We start from the raw sequence: 14,954 nt of genomic DNA, 5'->3' as shown, positions 1-14,954 counted from the left end.
CCTGTGGCTTCTCCGCACCAGTCTCTAACAAAAGTAGACACACAAAAATCAGCATTCTAGATAATGGCCAAAATAGAGAACAAATGCGTGTTTTTGTTCCTACTCGCAGCTGACCGACCTCTCTCTCACGTCACAACTCCCGTCAACAAACACCATATTACTCTTCTTTTACACTCTTTTGACCGTCCACTCTTCTACGTACTTTACTCCCACCCGCTCCTCCACTCTTCTTCTCTATATATATATACCCTCCGCTCCCCGTTCTCCAATGTCCTAAAACATCAACCAGATCAAAGAAACAGTGTTGAAGACAATCCTGCAAGCTGACATTCAATTCAAACTTGAAACCCTACAGAAAAACATGGGAAACTACACTTCTTGTTGTGTTGTTTTTACCTGCTCAAGAAAAGTACCCAAGACTGCAAAACTTATGGATTCTCAGGGGAACTTGACGCAGGTAAGTCTCCCAGTGAAAGCTGCAGAGCTTATGCTTGAAGAACCTGGCCATGCAATTTGTCCATTGCATGAGCTCAAGCAAAGGAGTCGTGTAATAGCCATGCGAGCTGATGATGAGCTTTTGCCTGGAAAGGTATACTTGTTAGCTACTTTAAGTAAGGTAAACTGTAAGATTTCTGCGTCGGAGGTGGCAATCATGGAGTCTGCTATTGCTGCTTGCGCGAAAAGGTCGAGCAAGAAGAGAAATGGTGCCAAGGTTTTGCCTGCTATGGCTGTGGAGATGAGGGAGTTGGAGGAGGGATCAGAGGGCGAGGTTAACGTTTTGGAAGGAAATGATCTTACGAGCTCTACCAGTTGCCGGTTAGTACTGAATTATAGGCAGTGGACTCCGGCGTTGGAACCGATATCGGAGGATTTTTGATCGGAGAAATATTTTTTTTCTCTTAAATTGTCCAGATCACTGTTTTTAACCGGGCATGACCCAGGTTAATTCATGACCTTATCGTTCTGGGCTTTGATTTTTTTTTTAAAAAAAAAATAGACATCAAGATATATAAACCTAAATCAAATTGAGATGTAATGATAGGGCTACTCAATGAGAAGTTAGGTGTGCATATGGTTAACTAACAAGTAGGATTAAAGAATTCAATTGATTTGTTAATTTATCATCCTTTGTGTAATTTATTTTTTCTGGCGTCAATTGTGAGATGATTAATGGTCATTATCCTAAATAGATGTGGCCTGCATAATGTGGTCTAAATTTTTTTTTTTTATCACATAAAAAGAGTATTAAAGTGATGCAAACATTTTCATATCATTAAAAAAAAATTGAGATTTGGATTAATGACTTAACTAAATTTAATTAACTCGTACAATTTTGATAATAAAAAAAAGCAATTATAATAAAGAAACTAATTACAAAAAACTAGCAAAGAAAAAAAGGTGAAAAAATTGATTTTAACCTATCCAGGTTAATATGTCTAATCTGTCAAATCTAAAACCTGGTCGTGATACCGAGATAATTCTGTTAAAAACAAATTAAATAAACCAATGAAACTCAATTATTAAATAACACATTGTTAAAGGGCGAAATTAAAATAAAAAAGTTAAATAAAAGCAATGAAAAAAAGATCTAAGTCAGCATGTTAACCTCGCAATTATGTGCATTGGATTGGAATAACAAAAAAAAAGTAAAAAAAAAAAATTAAGGATCAAATTTTAATGAATAAAATTTAAATAAACAATTATGAAAAGGATAAATAAATAGCAATTCAAAGAACAATGATCAATTTTGATATAAGAATTAAATAAAACCAAATGATAATTGATGAAATTGAAAAAACTAATAATTTAAAAAGAAAACAATAATAATAACCTGTGTTAAAAGTCGAAACCTGTAATATTGCTCATGAGCTTGGGACTGACTCTATAGAAAACAAACCTTAAAGAAATAACAAAGTGAATTAGAGAAATGGTAAAAAAGAATTTCATATAAAAAATCAAAATCAAATATTGAGAGATGAAATTAAAAATCAAAGTCAATTAGAAAAATGATAAAAAAATAAATAGTAATTAAAAAAATGAGAATTAAATTTGATATAAAAATTAAATGAAAGCAAATTATGAGAGATCGAATTGAAGAAAAAAATTAACCCATAAAAGATTAAAAAAATAAAAAAAAAATGTGAATCAAATTGTATACATGAAATAAATGAAAAGAAAATTCTAAATTTTGTTAAGGAGAAGAGAGAGAAAAGCAGAGGGAGAAGAAAAACGTCCACTATAGCCACATTACTAGTCTGTCATTGACATACGCCCTGCCACCAGTAAGATCTTGGTGTGCCGCTTTTAAAGCTATCCTAAAAGGTGGTGTTTGACTGCCGAATGAGTTTGCACTCGTCGCCTAAAATGCACGATCTCCTCCCCCTTGTTGTATACGCTAGACACTTGTTTTTTTAAATTATATTTTATATATGTTAAAAGATCTAATTGTCCTTTTGTCTATTTGATAATTAAAGAAATACCATAATGAAATGAAAAAAATATCCTTAGAAAGAAGTTTAAGAAAATAAAATTTCAAGGATAATTAAGTAATTATATCATTTAAAAAAGATGAAAAGTAAAAAAAAAAAAGCATGACTTGCCTAAGTTACATTTTTATTTATTTATTTTAAGGGTAGGTTAGTAACTCCACTATATAACAAATATATAAAAAGATTGATTTACCCCATTCAATTTGCAAATAAATCTCGTGAAAAGATTATTTTACCCTTGAAATTCAATTCTTTTGGTTTCTACTGTGGAGAGTGAAAACATAATTACAGCTTAGCAATTCATGTAGATGAGTCTTGTTACATATTTAGTGTTTTTATTTTAATTTATGAGTTGTAATAATGATATAAATTATTGAAAAGTTGTAATTCAATTGATTTTAGTCTTATGTTTACAAGTTCAAACCTCTCTTTTATGTTGAATCTACAAGCTAACCATATGCAAGTCATAGGGTGCAAAACGGAGCAGGATTAAGACCCTCTTTTTTTTTCTTTACCAACTTTAATTTCCCATGGAAATTCTTTTCTCTTGACCTCACAATCAATCATCATGAGAATTATTAACATAGTAAATGAAACTTTCATTTAAATTTACACTATAAGAAGAGAAATATATTCTCACAAAATTTTAAAATATAATTTGATTATTTATTTATTTATATGTAATTATAAATTAAAATATAAATGATGATATTCATTTAGTATTACTTTCAAAAATCTGCTTTAATAATGACTTGTGAACAAAATAGTAAAAAACTCGCATCTCAAGTCTCAACATACATGTAACTAGTTAAAAAAAGAGAGGATATTTATCATGCTATTATATAGTTTTGGAATTTTAAAAAATAGATTATAATAAATTAATTTCTTATAAATGCATTTGCCAATTTCACCAATCAACAAAACTACTAAAAAAACTGGTTGCTTTTTATTTTTCATTTTCATTTTTTCCAATTTTATCCCATGCTCTCTCTCTATGTTTTTTTTTAAAAAAATCCTTTCGAGACCTAATTTTATATAAATAATTTTGTTTTTCAATATATGCAAAACTTGGTCAATTAGACCATGACTAAGCAGCATGTAGCTGTGGGTTGGAGGGAAAAAAAATATTCTCATAATTATACAACTGATTTTCATAGTTTTACTGTTTAGGATAAGGACAACGATCACTAATACTCATAGAATAAATTAATAAGAGATAATGGGTCGCATGCGTACCCTAAGTCCTAACCAGCTGGTTTGGATAAACAAATTATGTCATACTATTATCAAATCTTAAGAGATTGCACAACTGTAAGCAATACTCACTCCTTTTCTAATATTAAAATCCAAAAATCGGCATAAATATATTGTTATTAAACTAAGCCTCGTTTTGTGGGTCAACACAATTGTAAGGATAGTTTTTAAACCCGACTCAGTTTAAGGTCCGGGTTTTGACCAGATCACCGGGTCGCCCGGGTCAATTTGTTTTTTTTTTTTAAATCAAAACGACATCGTTTTAGTAAAAACAAATAAAAATCAACAAGTTGCAACCTGATTTTTAACTGGGTCTTGCAAGGTCAACTGGGTCACCCCAGGTTTTTTTTTCTTAAACCCGACCCGATTCTAGCCCCAAGTCGGTCAGGTCTCGGGTTGGCCGGATCCCGGATCGATTTGCCGGGCCAGACCGGGTTTCAAAACTATAATTGTAGGCAATAATCACTCTCTCCTTTTTTTTCCTTTTCTTTTTAATTCAAACCCTTTATTTTATAACATTTGAAGTCCAAAAATATTCATAAGTCTTGAAAAAAAAAAAAAAAAAAGAGGGTAAGAAGTTGTCGGGCAGCACTTGATTTATAATTAAATTTTGAACTTTTAGATTATTGTTGTAAAATATTTATGTTAGATAGGTTGAGAACTTGATTTAATAATCTATAAGATATTAAACTTAATTATCTACAAGTTGTTAAATCCTTATCTTATGAACTATATTGAGTTTTTATCCGTACACAGTTGAGTTAATCTTATCTTATCTACTAAGTTCATTGAATATTATTTGTTGATTTGAATTTTTGTTTTGCATGTGACACATGTAATTTTGAGATACGTAACTTTTTAAATTATGTTATTTTTTAAAATAAATTTCTAACTTTGATATTTTTCCAATTTCTTTTCTAATATGCTACTTTAAAATAAAAAAAAACTCTTAAAATTTACTCCATACTTGATTTTAAATTAAATAAAATAAAAATCCAAGTCAAACTTATTGATTCGACAAATCAATTTATAATATAGTTAAAATATGTTTTATCCTTTAAAAAAAATCTTGAAATAATATCATTTTAAATTAATCTAAGTTAATATTAGTAGCATGTAACTCAAATAATGACATCATATTTAATAATTTTATTTAAAAATCAAAACAAGAAAACTAAACTTTATTTTTCTAGAGTGTAACATCAATTAATTCAACACATTTTCTCTTCTTTTTCTTGGCTTCTCTTACAAACTCACAACCAGAAAGATTGCATTTATTAATGTAATTTTTATCTTAGCCATTAGCTCAGCTGATTTGGACAGCAATTTTTACAGCCACGGCCACAAGTGGTGCCAGAAAAAAAAAAGACGTCCTCTCCTCGGTAAAAGCACCTTCTCCATGCTGTGTAAGAGCTTGGGTTCAAATTTGCGATGGCTACCGAAGGGTTTTTTTTAGTTAATATTTAAGGTTTAATTGAGATAAATGCAAGGTGGTCCGAATAATTCATCTAAACAAAAAAACAAAAGCTTGGGTCCAAATCGGGTCACTGTAATTTTATTATGTTGACTCATCTATGTTAGACACTTCTGTTACTTCATTTACATCTTCAATTTGTAATATTTTAAATTTTTTTTAAAAAATATATTAAAATAATATATATTTTTTATTTTTTAAAATTTAATTTTTATATTAGTATATTAAAACGATGTTAAAAAAAATAATTCATTTGAAGATAAAAAAACTATTTTTTTAAAAAAATACAATCCAATAACAATCTCAAGCATATCTATCTAAATATAAAAATAATTATTTGAGTTCTTTCAGGACTATAGAAGGTTTACATAGTCGTTAATTTTAGAATCCATTGAATTAATCGAGATATACACAAATTAACCCGAACATTTATGTTAATAAAAAAATATATAAATAATTATTAATGCAACTTGTCTTGTTTGAAGTTTAGAATAATTTGTCATGGTTATTAAATCTAGTTTTGATACTTGGGTTGATTCACTAACAGGTGATTTGGAGCTTGATAGGAGTTGGACTGTATTTTGAATTATTTTTTTGTTGACCAAACTAAATATTAATGATTCGATGAGTTAATGTATAATTTAATTGACTTATGCTCAAATTTAATATGATTAAAATCAAGAAATTAAAAAAAAATCAACGTAATTTTAAATAAAAAAGAATCGGATATGTTTTAATGCCTTTTATCGGATTAATTTAATAATTTTAAAAAATCAACATAATTTAATATCGGATTAATTGGTGAATCGTTGATTAACTCAATAACCACCAGCCTAATAGTGATATCCATGTAATTTAATGCCTTTTATCTTCTTCTTTTTTTTGGAGGAAAAAAAAGAAGAAGAAGAAGGAAACAAACAAAGTACAAGTGGCCCTTGAATTAACGTGTCTCGAGTCTTTAACAAAACTAAAATCAGACACAAACCACTAGAGGACATCCTTGTAGCCCACAAATTCTTTAAATAACACAAAGCTGTGGGAACCTAAACGCCACCGTTTTTCTCTTTCTTGTCTCCTTTAGTCCTCTCCTCTCTGTATGCAGCCGGCTTTTGCCGTTTCACTCTCCTTTGTTTATGCTCCCTCCTTCATTCTCAACCCTCTTTTAACAGCACACAAAAATGGCCTAAAAGCAAAACCCAAATAGAAAAGATTAGTGTTTTAGGCCCAGAAAGGCACAAAGTTTCCATCTTTCATGTTTTGCTTTGGTGTGTGTGTGTAGATATCTATAAAGATTTAATCTTGGGCTCTTCAATTCTTTTATGGGAAAAGCGCTTTCTAATATATCCAAGCAGCTGGTTCATCATCACTCAAAAAAACAAGCAAGAACCACATCGATAATTAAACAGTTCGAGAAGATGGAAAACAGTTCTGGTTTAGACAAGAGCAGCAGCAACAACGGTACTGGTAACAGCAACAACACACGTGTGCCTTTGTCAGATGTTGTGTCTGATTGTATTAAGAGGTGGTTTAAAGACACACTCAAGGAAGCCAAAGCAGGAGATATCAATATGCAAGTCTTGGTTAGTCAAATGTATTATAGTGGTTATGGAGTCCCTAAAGATGAACAAAAGGTATGCTCTTTTTTTTAAAAAAATCTTTTTATGGTTTGGTGTTGCTTTTGTTTATGATTTGATGAATTGGAGTTGTTGGGGTTTTGTGTTGGGTTATTGATGATGAATTTGAGAGTGGTTATTTTGTGTTTGTTTGTTGGGATTGTAGGGAAGAATTTGGATGACAAGAGCATCAAGGACTAGGTCTTGGGTTTGGAAGGTTTCTAATAAGCAACCAGGTTTGGTTATGATCTGTGTTGTCATTTATTTTTCATCAAATATTAGTATGGCTATCAGGGTCATTACTGATATTGCTTCCTTGGTTTATCGTTCTTTGTTAGGGTATAATGCAAGTGATTCGGATTCGGATTCGGATGAATTGAAGGGTGATTCTTAATTAGACCAAGAATTGGGTTTCAAAACAATTGAAAGGTGAGCTTGTGTCCTGCTTGTTCTTGACCATTTTGTCTGTTTAAGTTGTATTTGTTATATTTTCTGTGCTGTATTTTGTGTAGAAATAGATTCCAAGAGTTTCTTGAGTACTTCACATGTTTTCTTGAGTCTGGTTTTATGGAAATTCATCACTAGTCATGCAAGTGGCTTTATTTGGTGCAGCAAGGGATTCTGACTGTATTTTGAAGTCATTTGCTTGATAAGTTAATGATAATGAATTTGATTGTGATTACAGAATAACAAGTCTGTCAACTGTTTTGACTTTTGAGACAAATTTGGTGTATTTCTTTATCAGATTCTCAGGACTAAGAAGAATTCACCTCTCCTTCTTTGGGTCATCTGAATACTAGACAAGCTGAAGTATATATAATAGTTCATCTCTCTCTTTTGTGCTCAAATATTCCCAGGCTGGATGTCCAGCCTAACCAGCCTTAGATGCTAATGTATGGGGTATGAAATCTGACAGATGCCTGATAGGAGAGTGTCACTACAAATATTCCCCTAGAACTTGTTTAGCGTTTGAGTTGGGGAGCATCTTTGAACATGGAATATTAGGCTGAGTATCCAGCCTATCAGGGAAATAAACAACAGCTCTCCTCCCTTTCTTCCTTGGCTCTGGATTCCTGTTTTGTTTCAAAGTGTATGCGCGGTCAATTTTCAATTATACTACATTGTGTGATCCAGACTAATTTATTTCCTTGTCCATCTAAAAAAAGTATTATTTGTATTATATGTTTTCCACATTCTTATACAATACTTTTAATAGCGGTAATGTGAATTCCATTTACAATTTATTTCATTAGTATCTCCAGTTCCCTTTCTGCTAGTTATTTCTGTTGCATAAATTCGCTTTTCTTTATTCTGGAGCTCTTGTATTGTATTTTCCACTATTTTCATCCTGCTGTTTTGTTCACTCAACCCCTCTTCCCTGCATAATTTAGCATATTTCTGATCTCTATCGGGTATTTTTATCTCAGAGCTCTGTAGCTGTAGAGTAGTAAATTAGGATTTGTAAGGATGTTGTTTCTTATAACTGTCCTGGTTTAAAAATTAAAAAATGAAGTTCGTAGCATTTGTCTTTTTACCTGATCATTGCTCTTCTATTTCCATGCTCTATGGTTTTTCATAAAAAAATTTTACCTTAAAACCATTGTCATGAGCATTCTATTTGGCAAGACTATCCCTCTTCCCTTCTACATCAGAAAATACACAGGGAAATTGCTTCCATTGTGACTGAATTTAGATGTCATACAGACTCTATAGGTTGTAGGATTTTGTACATCCATAGATCTCCAATAGCATTGTGGATTAGCTAGCAGAAGGACACAATGTTTTTCTTGTGCACTATGAATTTGGTTTTCAGGTCATCCTCAAAAATTCGAGGAACTTTTGTATGTTGATGCTTGTTCTCATGAATGAAATATTCTTTTTTTTTAAAAAAAAAATGCAACACAAAAAGACAGAAAAATTGAACGAATGCGTTTGTGTAATGTCGCAAGATACCGACACCGCGAGGACTGTTGTCTAGAAACTTTTCTCGTGGGAGAAAATGGGTTGATGTAATAAAGCAATTACATGATTATATCTGGATGTTGCCTTTGTCAATTTTAAAGCATCAATCTTTGTTGGAATTATGATCTATCTGATTTTTGTGCGGCTAAGCCAGCCCTTCTGACATAATTGTATCACCTTTGTGCCAGTTTTCATGCCCATTTATCTGAACCATCTCGTATGATTGGAAGCACTTCTTTATTGGCTTTAATCTCTTCCTTTATTGTATTTGTAGGGATGATGTTGTTCCTGATCTTCACCAGCTTTCATGTGCTTGTAACAACTCTATCCTCTTTTACCCCCTTCCCCTCGTGTGGTTTTCTGTCCCCCCTGGATGTATTTTTGCATTTATACTGTTTGTTACCATAAAAAACTTGGTAATTGTAATTTCGCTATTTCACAGGCAAGAGGCCTTTGTCAGTTGAGTTCATTTAAACGCAAAAATGCTAACCTTTTGGTTTCGCAATTTCTTAAAACCAGTGAAATATGATTTTGCTTTTCTTATAATTCATTAGGAAGCTCATTGGGTCTTGAACTAGACAGCAGCAGCTCAGCAAGGGGAACCCTTTCTTTTTCTCATCTCATTCTAGGTGGCAGCTGAATTTGATCTCAAGTCGTTTTGGATACTGGTAACTTGTAATTCTTCTACCATGGGATGATCACTTTCATGCTGAATAATATTGGAAGTTGTAAATGGACCAGAAAAGTAACAGTCATGTTCTATTCTTGAGTTGAATTTCTTGCCTCCAATTTTCTGCTCACTCCGAAGTTCAAAATCCACACTTTGTAGCACCTGTCAACCCTACAACCTTTCAGAATAGAAAATTTAGACAGACTGATTGGCACCCGGAGCGAATTAAAAGGACTGTGAATGTGATCATCCTTTCATTCAAAACCTTGCCTATGCTTCTCCTTTTGCAGCAGCGATAGCCTTTCTTCCAGGAATGGGCTGGGTATCTTTGACTGTCACAACTTATCTTGGTTGAGACATTGTAATAGGTGCCTTCATTTTCGTAGATGGGATTTGAGGTGGAAGCTCAGAGGTCCTTTCGCTTTTGAAGGGAAGGAAAAGAAGGGTACAATATCAAAGCAAAGTGACCGAATTCAAGAAATTCACAGTTTTCTGACAATCGGCCTCAGGTGGTTGTTTTATGCTATACGGTCACGTAATATTTGGTTTACCATTCCAAAATGCTCAGCAAGGATGGAGCAATAGTGTTTAGTAGGACAGGACTTCAAATTCTCATTTGTTTGATACAACTTCTGATGACCACGAAAGAAAAAACATAATTAGTCATGCAAATAAAATGTAAACTCAATTTAGGTTGAGTTTTTTCTTTTTCTTTTTCGTTTCTTTTTAGGTAACAACTATTGTTATAAGACTAGACTCGTATCGGCATGATTCAAATCTCGGGTCATGGATATGTCGAGTTGATTTATTAGTTAGGGGATCAATCCAAGCTTTGAATAATTTTTTTAAAAATCCAAAAAACAACTTTGTTCAAGCTTTTGCCATGTACTTGAAACAATGTCGCCTAATAGATCTTGAGTCTATGAGTTGGCCCATAAATTTGGCCGAGTTTTATAAAAATAGTAACAAATACCATAAACATCATGGTCAATGTTAGACTCATGAATCTCATATCCACAGTGAACCCTTCTAATTTGCAACTAGATTTAAGAAAAAAAGGGGGCAAATTATAATAATCCTAAGATTAATTTTCACAATGATGGACAATTGGGATACGTGAGATTATCATGAGCCATACAGGCTTGAGAAAAAAAAATATTATAATTATAATTATATTATAATTTTATAGTTTATTATTAACATATACTAAAAAGCTTTGGAATTTTATTGTTGCAATGAATAGTGAAATACCAAGATTTTTTTCATTTTAGTTCTCAAAACTTTTGAAGATTTTTTTTTTATTTCAAACTTATTTTTTTTTTATTTCATCTTTCAACATTGAGTTTACTGGGTATTGAAATTTATAATTTATTTTGATTTATTTTCTATGGAATTATCTCGTTCTTATGACCGGGTTGCGAGTTTTGCAAGTTAGTAATATTGACTTAAGTTATTTTTGTTGTCTTTTTTTTAAATTTTTTTCTCAACTTCATCCTTCAACATTGAGTTTATTTAGAATTGGACTTCATAATTATTATTTGATTTGCTTTCTGCAGGGTTATTATGGTCTCATAACTCGGGTCGCGAGTTTTGCGGGTTAGCTAGGTTGACGCGAGTTTTGCGGGTTAGCTAGGTTGACTCCAGTTTTTTTTCTTTTTTTTAATTGCATATATTTTTTTCAATCTCATCCTTCAATATTGGATTGATTGAGAATTATACTTTATAATTTTACTTTATTTGATTTCTTTGGAGTTATCCTGGTCTCCTAACTCATGCTTGACAGGTTAACCCAGGTTGACTTGAGTAAAAAAAATTTTCATTTTTTATTTTTTTTCAATTTAATTATTTGAAATTGGGTTAATTGAAAATTAAACATCATATTTTTTTTTTGTTTTCTATAGGATTATCATGGTCTTATGACCTAGGTCGTGGGTTAGGTTGGTTGAATCGAGTTTTTGTTTTCCATCGTTTTTTAGTTGATTTGTTTTCAATCTAATCCTTCAATATTGAGTTAATTGAGAATTAAACTTCATAATCTATTTTGGTTTATGTTTTATGAGGTTATCTTAGTCTTATGATCCGGGTTAGGAGTTTGATTGGTTGACTCGAGTGTTTTTTGTGTCCTTTTTTAATTGATTTTTTTTTAATTTCACCCTTCAACATTGTATTGATTGAGAATCAGGTTTGACAGGTTAACCTAAGTTAACTCAGCTCATTTTTTTTAGTTGAATTTTGTTTTCAATTTAATTCTTCAACATTATGTTGATTGAGAATTAGGTTTAATACTTTTTTTCTTTCTATAGGGTTATTAGATCTCATAATTTGGGCAACAGATTTAACATTTTAGCTCCAGTTGATCTGAGTCAGTTTAATATGTTGTTGTTTTATTTTATTTTTTTAAATATGTCATCTTTATTCTTTTAGTAAAACTACATTTTTATTGGTCATTCAGGTTGTCTTTGAACTTCTCGAGTCAACCATATCATAACATGTCAATCTCCATATAGTTTAAATTTTTTCTCTACTAAAAAATACATTAACAATACTTGAATTTTTTTTATATCCAAAAACATTTGATCTGATCCACAACATCACGAGGACAATGATTTAGTACAACATAGTAAATCAAAATGCCATTTCACTATTCACGTATTGTGGTGCCATTGTGACTTGACAAAATTTGCTTTTGATCCCTAATATTAATGTTTATTAACATCTCAGTCTCTTAACTTTTTTGTTTTTCACTTTGATCCTCAAATTTTATTTTCACCACCTGTCAATTCCTGGGTTTTGAGAGAAGAGAGAGAAAATCACTATAAAATAACAAGGCAAGAAAAAATATTTGACCGGCCATAGAAAAAGCCAATTTTAGTATTAATGCTTTTATCTTGGAGATGATAATTCAATGGTGGTTGTTTTGCCCATTAAACATGATAGTAAAAGTATATTTTCTAGATTCAATTCAATTTTTTATTTTTGAAATAATTTTAAGATATTTTGAGATTTGAAATGAGGTAATTTAGATTTTTAATATGTTTTTGAGGTATTTTATGGTCAAAATGGGCTAAAAGTAGTAGCCATAAACCTCCGACTAGATTTTTTAGCAATCAAAGTTTGCCAAAGCATTGTTACAATAGATAATGCGTCGTTTATTATATATTTATTTAATATTTTTTAGATGATATGTCATTTATTGTGAATTGTTTTTACATCACTGCCCACTCAATGTTAAGGGTGCAAACGTGTGGGTTTGGGCTAGGCCCAAACATGACTAGTCTAGGTCAACTCACGCCTGTCATTTTCTCCTTTGAAGTCATGAGTATGAGTCTGGCCTTTTAGCCTATATTTTTGTAATTTAAAGCAAATATTTTTTTAAATTAATAATTTTAATGTTATTTAACAAATGATCCTACTCATAATTTCTTTTTAATTTAAATAAAATTTTATTTTAAAAAATTATTACAATGCTATTCAACAAATCATATGATTATTTCATACTTTTTAAATAAAATTATACATTTTATGCTTATACTTGCAATCACTTTTAAAAAATAATATATGAACTTAATATGTAAATTTTTTTGAAAAATTTCATATTAATATTCAATGTGAGCTAAACCGTCATTTGGTTGTTAATTTTTATATGTTTTCATAAATTAATTATTCTTTGATTTTTTTTTTCATATAGCCACTTAAAAATTATGAAACTTTCCTTTTACATTATGGTAAGTTTTTGCTTGAAAAACATATGCTAGCAATAAAAAAAGTTCTATAAAAAAATAAGTTAATAAGGAAATGAGAGTTTTGCAGAAATAAAATTTTTCACTCGACTTAAATTATTGAGATTCTTGAAAATTTATATTTAAATTATCTTATAGTTTTATTAAAAAATTGTTTTTAATAAAAAGGTTTTTTTAATAAATAAGGAATGAGTAATTTACTTAAGAAATGCATTTTGTCTTCTAAGATGTGAATCAATTAAACTCCTATAAATATTTATTTTAATTATAATATAATTAAATTAAATTAACTTTAATTTTTTTTTGCACGTCATCACGGGACCTAGAAGCTAATAGCAACTAAACAAAACACAACATGGAGTTAATAAGAAAATAATGTGAATCAATTTTAAGGGGTGTAGGTCAATTAGTCAGGTCTTAGATTTGCTTTCTAGAGGTCACCAATTCGAGTTTCACAAATCTCAGGGCTATTAGAGGTTTACATGATCGTTAACTTCAGGGCTCGTGGGATTAGTCAAAGTACTCGTAAACTGATCCATGCACTCACGTTAATAATAATAATAAAAAAACAATGTAAAGCCACTGGACATAATGATAATCAACCTGTTTTGATTCAATCCAAATTTAAGCTATTATATACAAGTAATCCTATTAAAAGATAAGAAAACCAGTAATAAGATATAATCTAGGATTTGACATTAGAGCTGGGGTAACGGATTGGAAGAGCTCGGATAACAGGTTGGGTGAAATGAGTTACAGGTTGACGAGATGATCTAGCTTATTATTGGTGGATTTTTTTTTCTTTTCTCTTTTTTTCTCTCTCATTCCCTGAAATTACATTTGATTATTTTTATTGTTAGTATTTCAACTTTAATTCTTATTCTTTTGATTTTTAATTTTTATTCTTGACTATTTTGTAGATTTTTTTTTCAATCTCATTTTCAATCCTAATTTGCCATATGTTATTTTTTCTAGTTTGGTTTTTATTTTTTTGATTATTTTTCGGGTCTTTTGTTGATTGTTTTCTTATAATTCCACCCTTTAATAAAAAGTTGTTTTTATTTTTATATATCAAACTTGATCTTCATTCTTTTGATTATTTTTTAGTTTTTTTGTTCAATTTATTTTGCTTTTCAATTTCATCCTTCACTAAAAAATAAAATTTATTTTGTATTTTAGTTTTAATCCTCATTCTTTCAATTTTTTTTTTGTTATGGATCATTTTATGTAATTGATATTCTTTTTCCAAATTAATCCTTTACCATTTAATTGGTTGAGAATTGAGTTTTGTGGTTTTTCAAGATAGGATGCTTCCAGTCTAATACTTCAAATTATGAGTTTGAAAAGTTAACACGAGTTGACATTGTTTTTGTTTTTTTTTACTTATTTTTTTTAGCTTTTTTTATGTTTTCTTTTCTACTGGTTTATCTTGATCTCATGACATGGGGTGTGAGTTTGCCAGGTTAACCAGGGTTGACTCGCCTCTTATTCCCCAAATTACATGCTTATCATTAGGGGTGTTCACGGTCCGGTTCGGTCCGGTTTTAACATAAAAAATCAACCGAACCGGAAAATACTATTCCTTGTTAATATAACCCGAACCGAACCGAGAACCGGTTCAAACCGAACCGGTTTTGTTCGGTTCGGGTCGGTTTTTTAGCCTTAGAAACCAGAAAAACCGAAACCAATTAAATAAGAGAAAACTTGGCCGAATCACAATCACTAGACAAACTTGGCCGAATCACATTCAAA

The 14,954-nt window shown here is 30.7% G+C and overlaps 2 protein-coding genes across 3 annotated transcripts; both read left to right on the top strand.

The window, feature by feature from the left end:
- The first annotated feature begins 226 nt into the window (after positions 1 to 226).
- On the top strand, positions 227 to 977 carry LOC112325998 (uncharacterized). The gene has a single exon (XM_024593199.2). The coding sequence runs from the start codon at positions 362 to 364 to the stop codon at positions 875 to 877; it is 516 nt and encodes a 171-aa protein (XP_024448967.2). The 5' UTR covers positions 227 to 361; the 3' UTR covers positions 878 to 977.
- Positions 978 to 6,221: 5,244 nt separating this feature from the next.
- Positions 6,222 to 9,338, top strand: LOC112324458 (uncharacterized). 2 transcript variants are annotated; one of them, XM_024587150.2, is made up of 4 exons: positions 6,222 to 6,848; positions 6,997 to 7,066; positions 7,169 to 7,259; positions 7,576 to 8,079. In XM_024587150.2, the coding sequence occupies exons 1-3, from the start codon at positions 6,537 to 6,539 to the stop codon at positions 7,222 to 7,224; spliced, it is 438 nt and encodes a 145-aa protein (XP_024442918.1). In that variant the 5' UTR covers positions 6,222 to 6,536; the 3' UTR covers positions 7,225 to 7,259; positions 7,576 to 8,079. The 2 variants fall into 2 exon arrangements, with proteins under 2 accessions (XP_024442918.1, XP_024442916.1); XM_024587148.2 differs by lacking the exon at positions 7,576 to 8,079 and adding an exon at positions 9,067 to 9,338 and having other exon boundaries at positions 6,224 to 6,848.
- The last annotated feature ends 5,616 nt before the right edge of the window (positions 9,339 to 14,954 follow it).

The sequence above is a fragment of the Populus trichocarpa genome, chromosome 16 (assembly GCF_000002775.5).
Source record: "Populus trichocarpa isolate Nisqually-1 chromosome 16, P.trichocarpa_v4.1, whole genome shotgun sequence".
NCBI classification, from domain to species: domain Eukaryota; kingdom Viridiplantae; phylum Streptophyta; class Magnoliopsida; order Malpighiales; family Salicaceae; genus Populus; species Populus trichocarpa.
This window is presented reverse-complemented; position numbering and strand designations above follow the sequence as displayed.